The sequence below is a fragment of the Mustela nigripes genome, chromosome 1 (genome assembly GCF_022355385.1).
Source record: "Mustela nigripes isolate SB6536 chromosome 1, MUSNIG.SB6536, whole genome shotgun sequence".
NCBI classification, from domain to species: Eukaryota; Metazoa; Chordata; class Mammalia; order Carnivora; family Mustelidae; genus Mustela; species Mustela nigripes.
The window spans coordinates 42779179-42796291 of NC_081557.1; the positions used below are offsets into that span (position 1 = coordinate 42779179).

Sequence of the window (17113 nt, forward strand, 5' to 3'; positions counted from 1 at the left end):
CAGTGGGTTAAGCTTCTGCCTTCGGCTTGGGTCATGATCTCAGGCTCCTGAGATGGAGCCCCTCAACAGGCTCTCCACTCAGCAGGGAGCCTGCTTCCCCCTTCTCTCTCTCTGCCTGCCTCTCTCCCTGCTTGTGATCTGTCAAATAAATAAATTTAAAAAAAAAAAAAAAAAGGAAAAGCAATAAGCACAACTACTGCAGTGTTGATGATGTAGGAAAGACCTTAGGGTTTGAAGTTGACAGCCAAGAAAGAATTCTTGAGATGTCTTTGGTGCAAAAAGATGGTTTTATTAAAGCATGGGGACAGACCTGTGGGTGGTAAGAGCTGCAGTAGGGTCATGAGGGATAGCCCATTATATACTTTCAAGTTGGGAGGGAGTCAGGGAGAGCGTAAATCTCTGAAGAATTTTGGAAGCAAGGTTTCCAGGACTCTGAGGGGGCTAGCTGTTGTTGGTAAAAGTCATTTATTAACGTCTAATGAAATCTTAGTCATGATGATGAGGGAGCAAAAGATAGCTGAAGACAAAGCAGAAGCTGGCGCCCTACACTCCATCTCCCCACCCCCCATGTGATATGTGGGACATTCCTCAAGCACTCCTGGCTGTTCTAAAGGAAGAACAAATGGTTCACTGACAGAGATCCCAGTCCTGCAGGCCAGGAGTCTCCCCCAGTTTGCAAATGTCTCAGGGATTTACAAGGAAAAAGCTTTCTTACTAATAGCCTAACTTTGAAAGATCCATAACTCAGTTTTCTGGAGCCCTAAAATCACCTTCCCCTCCATGAAATTGAGGGAGGCTGAGGCAGAAGAAAATGTAAATAAAACTGAATTTCTTTTGAACCTGTAGCCCACTGACAAGGACTGTGATAGGAGGAATGTAACATTACTCCAAGAAGCTCCCAACTGTCTTCACATTAGCGCATCACTAGAGGGAAAAGCAGCCTTGGCTTGACAATATTCACGCCTCCAGTATCCTGAGTCTTCTTTAACAGATGACAGTCCTTCTGGACACCTCCTTTGTTCTCATCTCCCCAACTCCTGAGTAATAATCAGCCCCTCCTCCAGACCACAGTGCAGCAGCTCTTTCTGCCCACTATCTCTGTGCTTTAATAAGACCACCATTTTGCACCAAAGATGTCCCAAGAATTCTTTCTTGGTCTTTGGCTCTGGATCTCACCCCACCCAACCTCACCTATATTCCCAAACCCCATCAGTGAGACCCTTCAGATGTATATCGGTGGGCCACAGGCTGGGGAGATGATTGCCAACACATATCTTGGGGTGCTTAGAGATAAAGGAAATTTCTACAGGAATTTTTATATGTTAAATTAGACTTATAGATCTTGGGGGTTGGGCGAAGATTGCCTTTTGCCCTTAGCAAAGTATTAACACAGAGGCGGCTGAGTTCCTGGAGGAATGTCTACTCTGCCTATTTCAAGGACTTGTCAGGGAGCTGTAGGTAGGAAGGAAATTTAAAGTTTTTTCTCCTGCCTTGTTTTCCACATCATTGAAATGCAAAGAAGTGGATACATTTGATAGGAACTTAGGAGGTAAAATCAACAAGAGCTGGTTATTGATGAACACAGTGATGAGGCAGCAGAAGGTTTAGCTAAGGACAAAGCACAAGCTGTCACCCTGCAAATCCTCCCACCCCCACCTCCTAGGTGGGACAAATGTGATATTCCTCCAGGAAGCTCCCAACTGTCCTCATGTTAATGTCTTGCTAGAGAGAAAAGCAACCTTAACTGGACAATGACAAAACCTCCAGTATCCTGCGAGTCTTTAACAAATGAAAATCCTTTTGAGACCTCCCTTTTCTTTACCTCCCCCAACTCCCAAGTATATAATCAGCCATCCATCACAACCCTGGGGCAGCAGCTCTTTCTGCCCATGGGTCCCATCCCCGTGCTTCACTAGAACCACCTTCATCATCATTAGCTATCAGAGAAATTAAAATCAAACCCACATTGAGATACCACCTTAATCCAGTTAGAATGGCAAAGATTAGCAAGGCAGGAAACCACAAATGTTGGAGAGACCGTGTAGAAAGAGGAACCCTCTTACACTGTGGATGGGAATGCAAGTTGGTGCAGCCACTATGGAAAACAGTGTGGAAATTCCTCAAAAAGTTAAAAATAGAGCTACCCTGTGACCCTGCAATTGCACTACTGGGTATTTACCCTAAAGATAAAGAAGGGCCATCTGTACCCCAGTGTTCATAGCAGCAATGGCCATAGTCACCAAACTGTGGAAAGAACCAAGAGGCCCTTCAACAGATGAATGAATAAAGTTGCAGTCCACATATACAAGGGAATATTACTCAGCCCAACAGAAAGGATGAAAACCCAACTTTTGTATCAACATGGATAGAACTGGAGGAGATTATGCTGAGTGAATTAAGTCAAGCAGCGAGAGTCAATTATCATATTGTTTCATTTGTAGAGCATAAGGAATAACATGGAGGACATTAGGAGAAGGAAAGGAAAATTGAATTGGGGGAAATTGGAGGAAATCAGAGACGAACCATGTGAGACTGTGGACTCTGAGAAACAAACTGAGGGTTTTAGAGGGAAGAGAGTAGGGAGATGGGTGAGCCTGGTGGTGGGTATTAAGGAGGGCACTTATTGCATGGAACACTGATTGTTATATGCAAAAAAATGAATCACAGAACACTACATCAAAAACTAATGATGTATTTTATGGTGACTAACATAACACAATTTAAAAAAAAATTATAAAAAGATTAAACAAGTTACAAACCATTAAAAACAAAACAAAACAAAACACCAAAAAACCCCACCTTTTTGCACCAAAGACATCTCAAGGACACTTTCTTGGTCATAAGTTCTGGACCCCACGCCATTGAACCTCACCTATATTCCTAAACCACATCAACAGGACCAGAAATTAGGATCCCAAGTACTTACCTGGTGCTCAGTGGTGTGGGAAATAAAGGCAAGAGGAAATGTTGATAAAACAAATGTCCTTACTACCTGCAGCCCATTGACAAACAGGAAATTCCCAACTGTCTTAATGTTAATGCCTTGCTAGAAGGGAAAACCATCTTAGTTGGACAATAGCAAGGCTTCCAGTATCCTGTGAGTCTTCTTTAGCATATGAAAGTCCTTTTGGAACTTCCCTTACCTTTACTTCCCTGGACCCCAAAGTATATAATCAGTCTCTCCTCACAATCCAGGGCAGCAGTGTTTTCTGCCCAGGGGTCCTGTCCCCAAGCTTTAATAAAACCATCATTTTGCACTAAATATGTCTCAAAAACTCTTTCTTGGCTTTTGGCTTCAGACCCCACCAACCTCACCAACATTCTAAAAACTCCATCACTCAGGACCTGACCGTGGGCCAGTTTTAGGGAATTAGGCATTGTTAAGGGGAGAAAGAAAATTGAATCAAGGACTGGCTGGAACTAGTGGTCATCACAGAGTCACTCAAGTCTTGAAGTTGACTAGACAGCAGTTCCAGTTAAGAGCACACCTTCTAGCTCATAGTCTGACCTGCATTTTGAACCAGGATTTAGTTTTACCATTTGAGCACATTTGGACGAGTGGCTTAATCTAAGCCACAGTTCTCTCTTGGTAAAGTTAAAATAATAGAAATACTTTGTTTACCAAATTATTATGAGGATTAAAAGAGAAAATGTAAGTAAAAAATCAAGCATAGTGCTCAGTAAGGAGTCAAGTCTGAATGAAGGTTGGCTAGTATTATTACTGGAAAATCCATCAGGGGTGCATCAGGAAAGTAAGATATGACTTTCTACAATTTGGTTTAGCAAGGGAATTTGATTGAGTATTCAGGTTGAAGACAGCTGTTTCTACCATCATCCTTCTAGTCGGATAAGCCCCTAGCCAGTCAGCAGTCATCCCTTTGAGGCACGCAGGCTAAGTCTGATCAGAAAGTCATCCCAAACATGTTTTTACTTCATAGTTCCCTATGTATACACAGTTTTAAAGATACTCACTTAAAACTTTTTGCTAGAAAAGAATGTACACTTGTTTAAAAATTATGTTATTTAAAATTCAGCTTTACATGACATTCCCCCCTTCCCCATTACCCCAGGTATCTAATGGAGTGCCTTTTCTATATCATTATAAAATACTCAGAAAATGAATACATTTTGAATGAATGGAACTCAAGTTATATATCTTTAGCATTCCTTAACCTGAAATATCAAAGTACACTTAGAGCCAATATTTAACCATAATTTATTATATTACACTTCCAATAATTATCAAACAAAAGTGCACCAATACCTAAACAAAAAGAAAAAATAAAGAGATCACTTGAGAATTGACAGAACCCTTAAAGTTTAGTTGTGTCTGTGTGAAGGGAACTGCTTGATATTTACTGAAGAATGTGATAATGATCCCTGGTGCTTTTAAATTCACATTTCAATCACTAGAATCTTCAGAGATTTATTCCCCAAAACAAACAATAATATAAGATAGCACAACTGCCAAATAACCACGACTGAATTTCTCGCTGTAGGATGAATGAATTCTTATTTCAAAAGGTAGGATTTGGGCTTCTGTGACTTCATATGATTCTCTAAAGTTGTATCTGTACTCTCAAGTTGTTGTGAAGAAACAGAGCAGATGTAACCCATCTGCTAACAAGGGACCTGAGCTGAATTAACCTATGGTCTATTTAGTGCATATAAACAGGCATACTTCCAGGTACCAGGATTCATCATGTATCCACTCCTAGGACCAGAAATGCACGTGGTCATCTTACACCATCTAAACCTGGAACTCAGCAATAATGCTAATAAATTCACTAGCCTTGAGAGGCTTTGGGGACTTGCTGATAGTAAATATCTTGTGGAAAGTCTTCCTTATGGTTCTGAACGTTTTAGCTGACAGACAAGCAGATACCATGGACAAAGTCTAGAATATAAAGCCAGAAAACATGGAGATGAGATTCCATCTGGCCACTCGCTGGTTGGACATGGGAAACTTCTTAATTTCTCAGGCAGGAAGTTTATTCAGCTGTACACCATAACAAAATAAAATTATTTTATTCTAGAATTCTCCAATGAGAAAGCATTGCTACATTAGAAAATGATTTTGTTTGAATAAATGTAGTTTAATTATGTCCTAGATATTAATAATGCTTTGCCTAGTAGATTGACATCAATCTCCTTGATAAGACAATATTTTAATTGTAAATATTACATGTACATAATAAATTCACAATAGGTGACTTTTCATTTATAACCTCAATTTGAAATTCCTTTTTTTCCCCCTTGTCCTATCAAGAAAATTGTATTTCTCCTTTTTAAGAAATGGTCTTATTTTACAGATTTTGTGAACTTTGTGATTAACTAGTACCTTTTTTTATATGTTAGCTATCCTCAAGTAGAAAGGTTAATTCGTTATTCACCTATTTCCAAGAGACTGCTTCATCTTAAGTATTATTTAATTTTGTTTATAGCATAGTCACCGAAGGAATGAACTAGATTCAAACTGTCTGGGATTCATATCTTGATTCTACCACGTGCTATGTAAACTTAGATAAATTACTTAATATTTTTAAGGTCAGTTTCTTCATCTATAAATCACATTAAAATGCTTAATATTAGTTCATAGAAATTAAGGAACTGTATATACAAAATTCTTAATCCTGTGCCTACCACTTAGTAAGCATTCAATAACGTTAGCTATTACTCAAGACTCCATTAAAATGTTTAAATATAGGCTACTATACACATTTTTATCCTTTCTGTTAGGCTTACCATTCCTTTTGTTCTTTATGTAAATCTTATGTTTTTAACCTTTAGCTTTAAAGCTACATTTTATAAATAACATAAAGAGAAAAGGGTATATTATTCGAGGGTTTCCTAGTTTCTGCTGAACACAATTCTTAAAATACAGAATACTCATATAAACACATTTTTTACTCTAAAATTTTATGTAAGATAAATAAATTTTTTAAAGTAAAAAAAATTAGTTCAAACTTAGTTTAAATATTTGCTTGTTTATAATAACGTCTTTGTGTATTAACGAAAATGAAGCCATCAAATTTATAACTCCCATAATGTTTTCACCACAGGTTCATTTGGGGAGCTGCTCCATTGTCTCATGGATTCCTTGGGGGGTGGGAACCACACTGCAGTGACAAGGTTCATTTTACTGGGCCTAACCGATGACCCTGTCCTTCAAGTCATCCTCTTCCCGACCATCCTCTGCATCTACCTGGTGACCATATCTGGTAACCTTAGCACAATCATTCTGATCAGAATCTCCTCGCAGCTTCACCACCCTATGTATTTTTTTCTGAGCCACTTGGCCTTGGCTGACATAGGCTATTCATCTGCTGTCACACCCAACATGCTTGTAAACTTCTTGGTGGAGAGAAATACCATCTCATATCTTGGATGTGCCATCCAACTGGGTTCAGTTGTTTTCTTTGGGTCAAGTGAGTGCTTCCTGCTGGCTGCCATGGCATATGATCGCTTCATGGCAATCTGCAACCCATTGCTTTATTCAGCCAAAATGTGCACACAAGTTTGTGTTCGCCTACTCACAGTGACTTACATAGGTAGTTTTCTCAATGCTTCCTCTTTCACTATTTGCTTCTCATTTTTCCTCTTCTGTGGACCAAATAAAGTCAACCATTTTTTCTGTGATTTTGCTCCTTTAGTTAAGCTCTCCTGTTCTGATAGCAGTATCCCTGCTGTTGTCCCCTCATTTACTGCTGGCTCCATCATCGTGGTCACTGTGTGTGTCATAGCGGTCTCCTACATCTGTATTCTTGCCACAATCCTGAAGATGCGCTCCACTGAGGGATGCCGCAAGGCCTTCTCCACTTGCACGTCCCACCTCACAGCAGTTACTCTGTTCTATGGGACCATCACATTCATCTATGTGATGCCCAAGTCCTGCTACTCAACTGACCAGAACAAGGTGGTGTCTGTGTTCTACCTGATAGTGGTCCCCATGTTGAACCCCCTCATCTACAGCCTCAGGAATAGTGAGATGAAGGGGGCGCTGAAGAGGGAGCTCACCAGAAAAATATTTTCTTAGTGAAGCTTTTATATAGTATTTGATAAAATACCATAAATATAATAATAAAATATATTTTATTATAAATATTATAAATATAAATAATAATATAATAATATATTGTAAATATTATAGTAAATATAATAATATAATATAAATATAATAAATGTATTTTATTTTATAGTATTTGATAAAATACCATAAATATAATAATAAAAATTATATTTATGTGGTCTAAGTATGTCTAAAAATTATATATATGTGGTCTAAATATGTCGGTCCATATGTCAGCCAGCATGGAGGTTTTAAAGTCGGGGGGGTGGATTTTCTGATACCAATTTGTAAATCAGGCTTATAGTAAGTTACCACCAACAAAATTAATTTAAATTACGAACACAAATTGGTTCACATGAAAACATACCTAATCAACTAAAAATCCTTTATAAGTTTTCTTCTTATTTTTTCAAAAGCAGTTTTCTGCATTAGTCAAGGTTATTGTACCTCCATACCTTTAAGACTAAGTCCATTTCAGCAGATCTCTTCCAGAGCATAATTATTATGACTGAATACATTTTGAAGGGAAATGACCAAGTGGAACCAGACAGTAAAACTATTGGAAACATTTTTTGCAGTAAAGTTATCTGCTGGGAATGGATACTGTTGACCCAGAAATGTTGGCATTTGTTCCCCATCCCTGGTTCCAGCCTCGTTGAAGGGGACCTCATAAAAGAACAGGATAGGATGTCCCTAACCTGTGCATGTTTCCATCAGGTAAAATAGGTGTCTTCTCTGTGGGAGTGAGCATGACTCCTGAACTCCTCAGGGCCTAAGGGAACAAACAACTCTTGAAGTGACTTGTTCATGGGCAGACTCACATCCTATGAAGGAAGTTAGAGGGGACTGGATTGTGTTTCCTCCATGAAGCTTAACTTATCTTTATGTACTGACTACCACCTTATTTCTCTTCCCCAGTCCTCTCTTTAATGTTTTAAACTAAAGTGCTTTTGTCTAATGAAATTCAAGGACAGATCATCTCAAACAGAGGTATCATTTCCTACCCCAAATTCCTCCCTCCAATATTCTGTATCCCAGCAAGAGGCCCCTCAGTCAGTTTATGGATTCTGAACCCTGAGAGAAATTGATTTCTCTTCTCCCTTCACAGTCTTGCATCCAGTCACAAAATGTCATACATTCAGAGTCTAAATATTTACTTCCTACTTCTTTTAATTTTCATTGTCAACACTTGTATTTCAAACTACCTCCTTATACATTTATTTTGCAATAGAACTCCTGTGGTAGCTCATTCTATATGTTGACTAGGCTATGGTGATCAGTTGTTTGGTCAAACAACATTCTTGGCTGTGAAGGTATTTTTAGAAGTGACTAACATTTAATTGCTGTGCTTTGAGTAGAGTACCTTACTCTCCATCATGTGTGGAATGCTTATTCAATCAGCTGAAAGCCTGAAGGGAAAAAAACTGAGGTCCTCTGAAAAAGAGGGATAATGCCTTTGAACTCAAGACTACAACATCAACTCTTATGGAATTTTCAGTCTGCTGGACTGTACTGTGGATTTTGAAATTGCCAACTGCAACAATTATGTAAGCCACTTCCTTAAAATCTCTCTGTATATGTATTTATATATTCATATATACATTTCTTTATTGGTTCTGCAGCTCTGGAGAATCCTAATACAACCCTAATCAGCTTTCCTCTACCCTCTTTTACTCTTCCAATTCATTCTCTATACAACCACCATGACGGTAAATCTAAATAGATTTCTTCTTTCATTAATATATTCCAAAGAGTTTAGAAAAAAGGTAAATTTTATTTACTTAATTTTAACTCCAGTATAGATAACATACAGTGCTATATTAGTTCCAAGTGTATAATACAGTGACTCAACAATTCCATGCACCCCACTGTGCCTGTCACAACAAGTGCCCTCCTTACTCCCCATCACCTATTTCACCCAGCCCTCCAACCACCTCCCTTCTGGTAACCATCAGGTTATTCTCCAGAACTAAAAGTCTGTTTCTTGCTTTGTCTCTTTTTTTTCCTTTGCTCCTTTGTTTTATTTCTTAAATTTCACATATGAGTGAGATCATATGATAGTTATCTTTCTCCATTGATTTATTTCACTTAGCATTATATTCTCTAGCTCCATTCATGTTATTGCAAATGGCAAGATTTCAATCTTTTTATGGCTGAGTAATATTCCAACATATATATGTATGTTGGAATACATGCATTTCTTGTTTACCCATTCATGTATTGATGGACACTTCAGCTGCTTCCATAATTTGGCTATTATAAATAATACTGCTTTAAACATAGGGGTGCATGCATCCTTTTGAATTAGTGCATTTGTATTTTGGGGGTCAATACTTAGTAGTGTGATTACTGGATCATAGGGTAGTTCTATTTTTAACTATTGAGGAATGCCTGTACTGTTTTCTACAGTGGTCACATCAGTGTGCCTGCCCGTCAACAGTGCATAAGGGTTCCTTTTTCTCCACATCCTCATCAATGCTTGTTGTTTCTTGTGTTTTTTATTTTAGTCATTCTGACAGGTGTGAGGTGATATCTCATTGTAGTTTTGACTTGCATTTCCCTCATGATGAGTGATATTGAGCATCTTTTCATATGACTGTCGGCCATCTGGATGTCTTCTTTGGAGAAATGTCTGTTCATATCTTCTGCCCACTTTTTAATTGGATTATTTAATTTCTGGGTGTTGTTTTATAAGTTCTTTACATGTTTTGGAAACTAACACTTTATCAGGTATGTCATTTGCAAATATCTTCTCTCATTCAGTAGGTTGTCTTTTAGTTTTGTTGATTTTTTCTTTGCTGTGCAGAGGCTTTTTCTTTTGATGTAGTCCCAATGGTTCATTTTTGCTTCTGTTCACCTTGTCTGAAGAGACATCCAGAAAAATATAGCTATGGCTGAGGTCAGAGAAATTATTATCTATGCTCTAAGATTTTTATGGTTTCAGGTCTCATATTTAGGTCTTTAATCCATTTTGAATTTATTTTTGTGTATGCTGTAAGAGAGTGGTCTAGTTTCATTCTTTTGCATGTAGCTGTCCTGTTTTCCCAGCACCATTGTTGAAGAGACTATCTTTTTTCCACTGGATCTTCTTTCCTGCTGTGTTGAAGATTAACTGACACTATAATTGTGGGTTTATTTCTGTGTTTTCTGTTCTGTTTAATTGACCTCTGTGTCTATACTGTTTCGATTACTACAATTTTTGTAATATACCTTGAAGTCTGGAATTGTGATAGCTTCAGCTTTGCTTTTCTTTTTCAAGATTTCTTTTGTTATTTGGAGTCTTTCATGGTTCCATATAAATTTTAGGAATTTTTTGTTCTAGTTCTGTGAAAAATGCTGTTGTTATTTTCATAGAGATTGCTTTGGTAGTGTAAGCATAGATATTTTAACATTTGTTCATCTAATCCATGAGCATGGAATGTCTTCCCATTTCTTTGTGTTGTCTTCAATTTCTTTCATCAGTTTTTTATAGTATTCAGAGTACGGATCTCTGAACTGTTTGGTTAAGTTTATTCCTGGGTATCTTATTTTTGGTGCAATTATAAATGGAATTGTTTTCATTTCTCTTTCTGCTGCTTCATTATTAGTGTATAGAAATGCAATGGATTTCTGCGCATTTATTTTGTATCCTGTGACTTCACTGAATTCATTTATCAGTTCTAGTAGGTTTTTTCTTTTTTCTTTTTTTTGTATAGTCTTTAGAGTTTTCATATGTAATATCATGTCGCATGCAAATAGTGGAAGTTTTACTTCCTCCTTACTAATTTGGATGCCTTTTATTTCTTTTTGTTGTCTAATTGATGTGGCCAGGATTTCCAGTACTATGTTGAATAAAAGTGGTGAGAGTGGACATCCTTACCTTGTTCCTGATCTTAGGAGGAAAAAGCTGTCATTGTTTCCCCACTGAGTATGATGTTTGCTGTGGTTTTTTCATATATGGCATTTATTATATTGAGGTATGTTCCCTCTAAACCTACTTTTATCATGAATGGATGTTGTACTTTGTCAAATACTTTTTCTGCATCTATTGAGATGATCATATGGTTTTTATACTTTCTCTTACTGATGTGATGTATTATGTGGACTGATAATCAAATATTGAACTGCCCTTGCATCCTGGGAATAAATCCCACTTAAATGTGGTGAATGACTTTTTTTTTTTTTAAGATTTTATTTATTTACTTGACAGAGATCACAAGTAGGCAGAAAGGCAGGCAAAGAGAGAGAGAGGAGGAAGCAGAGAGCCCGAGGTGGGGCTTGATCCCAGGACTCTGGGATCATGACCTGAGCCGAAGGCAGAGGCCTTAACCCACTGAGCCACCCAGGCGCCCCTGATTTATGCAATTTCTACTGTAGACAGTTAATGCCAAAACAAAGCTAGGGTTCAAGGCAGTAACTTAGGAAAAGGCAATACTCAGGCAAAGTCTTTTGAGAAATTAAAAGGTTAGTTAACTCAACCAACTTTCCTTTTTCTTTTTCTTTTAAATTTCTTTTCAGCGTAAGGGTATTCATTGTTTTCGCACCACACCCAGTGCTCCATGCAATCCGTGCCCTCTCTGATACCCACCACCTGGTTTCCCCCAACCTCCCACCTCCTGCCCCTTCAAACCCTCAGATTGTTTTTCAGAGTCCATAGTCTCTCATGGTTCACCTCCCCTTTCAATTTCTCTCAACTCCCTTCTCCTCTCCATCTCCCCTTGTCCTCCATGCTATTTGTTATGCTCCACAAATAAGTGAAACCATATGATAATTGACTCTCTCTGCTTGACTTATTTCACTCAGCATAATCTCTTCCAGTCCCGTCCATGTTGCTACAAAAGTTGGGTATGGAGGCATAGGATAAAAATATATGTTTATAAAAAATAAAAAATTATATTAAAATAAAATAAGAAAAATAATTTAAAAAAAAAATAAAATAAAACACCAAGCCCCTGAGATTTGGTCAAGTTTTGCTGTGTCTCTTTCTCTGAACCAAATTCTCCATGTTTGAAGAATTCTCCATTATTTGGAGATAAAATAATTCTCCATTATTTGGTTGGTTAAAAGGAAAGTTGGTTGTTAGAATGGCCAAAATTAGCAAGACAGGAAACAACATGTGTCGGAGAGGATGTAGAGAAAGGGGAACCCTTTTACACTGTTGGTGGGAATGCAAGTTGGTGTAGCCACTTTGGAAAACAGTGTGGAGATTCCTCAAGAAATTAAAAATAGAGCTTCCTTATGACCCTGCAATTGCACTACTGGGTTTTTACCCCAAAGATACAGATGTAGTGAAAAGAAGGGCCATCTGTAACCCAATATTTATAGCAGCAATGGCCATGGTCACCAAACTGTGGAAAGAACCAAGATGCCCTTCAACGGACGAATGGATAAGGAAGAGGTGAATGACTTTTTTAATGTATTTTTGGATTCTGTTTGCTAGTATTTTGTTGAGGATTTTTGCATTATTTTCAACAGAGATATTGGCCTGTAGTTCTCCCTTTTTGTGATACCTTTGGTTTTGGTATCAAGATGATACTGTCCTCATGGAATGAATTTGGAACATTCCTTCTTCTATATTTTGAATAGTTTGAGTAGAATAGTTATTAATTTTTCTTTAAATGTTTGGTATCATTCAAAATGATAAAAATATATGTTTATAAAAAATAAAAAATTATATTAAAAGAAAATGAGAGAAATTCTTAAAATGACTCAGAGTCTTGAATACAGCCCTTGCTCTATTTCTATCTTTTTCCAGTCTTCCCTTGGTCTCCAAATAACTTCTTCTTTTAAATCCTTAAACATGTCCATAGTCTTTGCTACCTCAGGACCTTCCCACATGCAGTGAGAGTACCTCTCTCTGAATTCATTACCCCCTTACCTTGCTAACGTCTTATGTTATATCTTATGCTAACCATAAGCTAATATCTTATGTTATAGATACCAACCTAAGTGTTGTTTTCTATCTGGGAAGACTTCTTGAGGCTCCAGAACCAATTAAGTACACCTATAGAACTCTGTTTTCTTCAGAACATTCAGTGCACTTATAGACTTAATATTTGTTTTCTTCACAGTGCTGAAAGCTTTCCATAGCTACCACTTTGTCTTTGTTCTTTGCATCTAATGGATGCACAATAACATAAATGCATATTTGAAATAAATGAATGAAAAATGAATAAGGGAATGGATGACTGAATGTGTTTTTGCTATGGTATGAATCACTGTCTGCTGCCATAGAATCCTGGTCACTGATCTGCTGAATGCTTCAGCCTGACTCAAGTGACCGAGTGTTCGGGTCAGAACCTGCTCCAGTTGTGACAGGCTTTTATACAAACTGATGCTCAGCACAGCTCCGTCACTGCCTCCACACTGGTTCACAGATCGGCAACTAGGATCCCAGCCTCATTTAGTAAAAGTACTGTAATCACCTTCTGCTGAATAATGTCTCCCTCATGTATTTGCCTGGCTGGAGAGTTAGAAGATCTAGAAATCAAATGTTAGTGAGAGGACTAGTACCAGTACTACCAGTGTAAGCGATAGGAGCTAATACTATGTCAGTGTTTACTGCATTCCAGGTGCTGTTCTCAGGGATTTATACATATTAACCCAATTAATCCTCAGAATAATATTATGATGGCTTTTTTTCCCTTTAACTATATTTTATAGAAGATGTGACTGAGGCATGTAAGGGTTAGGTGAAAGCTCAAGGTCCCAAATATCCTCTTAATATTTTGCCCTCTTTTAAGGCATAGACTCTCTGATAGGCTGGACTGAGGGGCTCTTGGGAGACAGCTTAACCACTAGAGAATTTCATCTGTCCTGGACACATTCCTTTCCAGTCAACCCTTACTATTCAGAGTTCAGGGTAGAGATTTCTCTGTTGGATCGATCAGGCTAGCTTGGTCTAATGACCAAATTTCTTGCACAAAATAAATTAGAATGTAGAAAAATATCTCTAAATTTTTGAAATCATAGACTTCTGGTCCCACTGATAATGAAGTAACTCCATTCCTCTCAGGTCCTCCCCTCTTGTTTTACACACACACACACACACACACACAAGCCAAACACACGCCAAACACAAAAAATCCATTATAGATAAAAAAATTAAACATAGGAATATTCGAAAGGTATAAAGAAGAAGGAAGCCTCCTAGGGACTTTGGGACCTGAGTAACAATACAGCAGTGAGTCCCTGGGTTTCCCTATATCCTGGACAGGGACAATCAAGAATCACCAAGGGACACAGACAAAAAAAAAACTCTAAGAAAATCCAGTTTCTCCTAGCTGAAGAACTAGAAAAGAGTGGCCTCAACAGAACAGAAATGCTTTTGGCCATACCCACCTTACTCCAGACAAATACCTACAGAAAATCATACCTGCCACCCACCCCCAGGTTTTAGTGGGGCCAAGCATGTTGCTTATGTTCACCCCACCCACTCTCTTGCCTGGGTGATGTCAGTTGGATCCAGCAGGGAAATGAGCCTCCACTGTCACCTGGCAGGATGAGACTTAATGAGGGAGTATGAGGTGGGGCTAATGGTACTCAGCCGCCCCTGCCTCCAACCCTACTTGGGAAAGTACCCATCGAGCTGAGCTTTCACCCACGCCCTGCAAGGACAGGGCAGGGTGAACCAGCTCTCTACTTTCCCCTCCCCTAGTGGCAGTGGAGCCCAACAAGGAGCTGAGCTTATTTGGGGGCAAGAAGGCATGTAGCCAGGGTGACATTATCACTAAGAGCCATCAGGGCAGAGTGGGCAGCTGGACTTCCATCTCAACCATCTGCAGGGAGCATTTTACTGGAGTTGTGTCCATAGCGCTCAACAGGAAGCTGAACACACACACTGACATGCAGCCTGCAGCTACAGCTCAACAGCTCATCCACCCAACCTACAGAGCTTCCTTAAGCATGTTCAGAATACTAGCGTGAGCCTACAGTTGGACAAGAGCATCTGATGCAAAATCATCTTATAATAAAGGGTTGACTATCTCAGGTAACTTACTGAACACTATACTGAAAGTGAAAAGAAGAATGGTTGTGTACATACAGAACAGTTGTGTGTGCATCAGTTATTAGCTGTCCTGGTTGTGTGGCTGACATGGAGTTGTGTTTCCACGCTGCTGCTCAGCATCATGAGTGATGGGAAGAGATCAAAATTCAAAATCTGAAGTATGGTTTCTACTAAATGCATATTGCTGTCACACCATTGTAAAGCCAAAAAATCACAAGTCAAAACCATCATAAGTGGGGGCACCTGGGTGCCTTCGTCGTTAAGCATCTGCCTTAGGCTCAGGTCATGATCCCAGGGGCCTGGGATCGAGCCCCACATCAGGCTTCTTGCTCAGTGGGAAGCCTGCTTCTCCCTCTCCCAATCCCCCTGCTTGTGTTCCCTCTCTCATCGTCTCTGTCAAATAAATAAGTAAAATCTTAAAAAAAAATCACAAGTGAGGGACTGTCTGTACCCAAAGCAAAGACATGTCAAATGTAAATCTACGACTGGCAAAATGTAGCCTTCAGAAATGGACTAATGAAGACATTTCAGATGAAAAAAATCAATGAGAATTTACTCTTAACAGAGCTACCTTAACTAATTGCTAAAGGAAGTTCTCTAAACAGAAAATAAATGATTAAAAAAAAAAAAAAGACCTGGGACTTCAGTATTTATACATACAACAGATGAAAATAAGAAGCAAGATATCAAAACATGTGAGATTCAGATAATGCAGTGCTGAGAGAGAAATTTATAGCACTAAATGCTTATATTACTAAAAAGGAGATGTCCTAGAATATGAAAAATCATTTTGAGAGACAAGAATAAGTTGGAAAGTATCACTTCACATGACAGTAAGGCTTACTACTTGCTGTAGTATCAGGACAGGGTGGTACTGGTGGAAGATGAGACACACAAATCACAGAGGCTGCCTAGAGAACCCAGAGAAAGATCTACACAAGTGTGCCCAACTGATTTTTCTTAAAAAGGTACAAAGACAATCCAGTGAAAGAAGGAAGGCCCTTCAACAAACATCGCTGAGCAATGGGACACCCATGGAGGGCTGAAGCAACTCGGCATAAACCTCACACCTTCCGTAGGATTAACACAAAATAAAACATGGACCTAGATATAAAGGGTACAATTATAAACTATAAACCTTTAGAAAAAAGTAGGAGAAAATATTCAAGATACAGGGCTAGCCAGAAAATTCTTAGAACACCAGACACCTATCATGAAAATACTATGTTAGAAAACACGTTTGGATTCTTTAAGCATGCTCATATGTATATATGTATATACCCCACACACGTATATTTACACACATTTTAAAACTATACACTCTTTGATCTGGAAAAATGGTGATATCAGAATATATAAGAATATATCAGGTAATTAGTTAATACTTTAAATGCTTTGTACATGGACACCTGGGTGGCTCAGTGGGTTAAGCCTCTGCCTTTGGCTCAGGCCATGATCTCAGGGTCCTAGGACTGGGTCCTGCATTGGGCTCTCTGCTCAGCGGAGAGCCTGCTTCCCCCTCTCTCTGCCTGCTGCCTTGCCTACTTGTGATCTCTCTCTCTGTCAAATAAAAAATAAAATCTTAAAAAAAAAATAAATGCTTTGTATACAAACTGATGATTTCATTGGAAATACTCCACTTTCCACTTTTATTTATCAGTACTTCTTAAGTGTCCAGTTTTCTTTTATTCACCATCTGAGGGATGAGCCTATCTGTCTTGCCTAGTACCTTCCTTAGGGCCATCTGCATTTCTTTGTTTCTGAGACTGTACACGATGGGGTTAAGCAGAGGTGTCAGCACTGTGTATGTGACAGCCATTAGCATGTCCTCACGGAACGAGTCCCTGTCCTTAGGCCTCAGATAGACAAAACCAGCAAACCCATAATGTATGCATACCACGGTGAGGTGAGAGGAGCATGTGGAGAAGGCCTTATACCTCCCCTGGGCAGACGGCATCTTCACAACTGTGGACACAATGAAGACATAGGACATCATGATGAAGACAAAGTTGCCCGCCAACACAAAGGCAGAGAGCACAAAAATAGCCATTTCCTGA

The 17113-nt window shown here is 38.7% G+C and overlaps 2 protein-coding genes across 2 annotated transcripts in view; one reads left to right on the top strand and one right to left on the bottom strand.

Annotated features, from left to right (window-relative positions):
- Positions 1 to 6091: 6091 nt before the first annotated feature.
- Positions 6092 to 7036, top strand: LOC132011009 (olfactory receptor 5P76-like). The gene has a single exon (XM_059389083.1). It carries the CDS (start codon positions 6092 to 6094, stop codon positions 7034 to 7036), a length of 945 nt encoding a protein of 314 aa, XP_059245066.1.
- A 9686-nt stretch (positions 7037 to 16722) lies between these two features.
- LOC132012246 (olfactory receptor 5P4) overlaps positions 16723 to 17113 on the bottom strand; it is a 37723-nt gene continuing 37332 nt past the window's right edge. The window contains exon 3 of the mRNA XM_059392065.1: positions 16723 to 17109. Within this exon, the coding sequence (XP_059248048.1) occupies positions 16723 to 17109 (387 nt within the window). The remainder of the gene's footprint in view (positions 17110 to 17113) is intronic.

Coding starts and splice junctions, on each gene's coding strand:
- LOC132011009 (XM_059389083.1), top strand. CDS start 6,092: ATGGATTCCTTGGGGGGTGGGAACCACACTGCAGTGACAAGGTTCATT.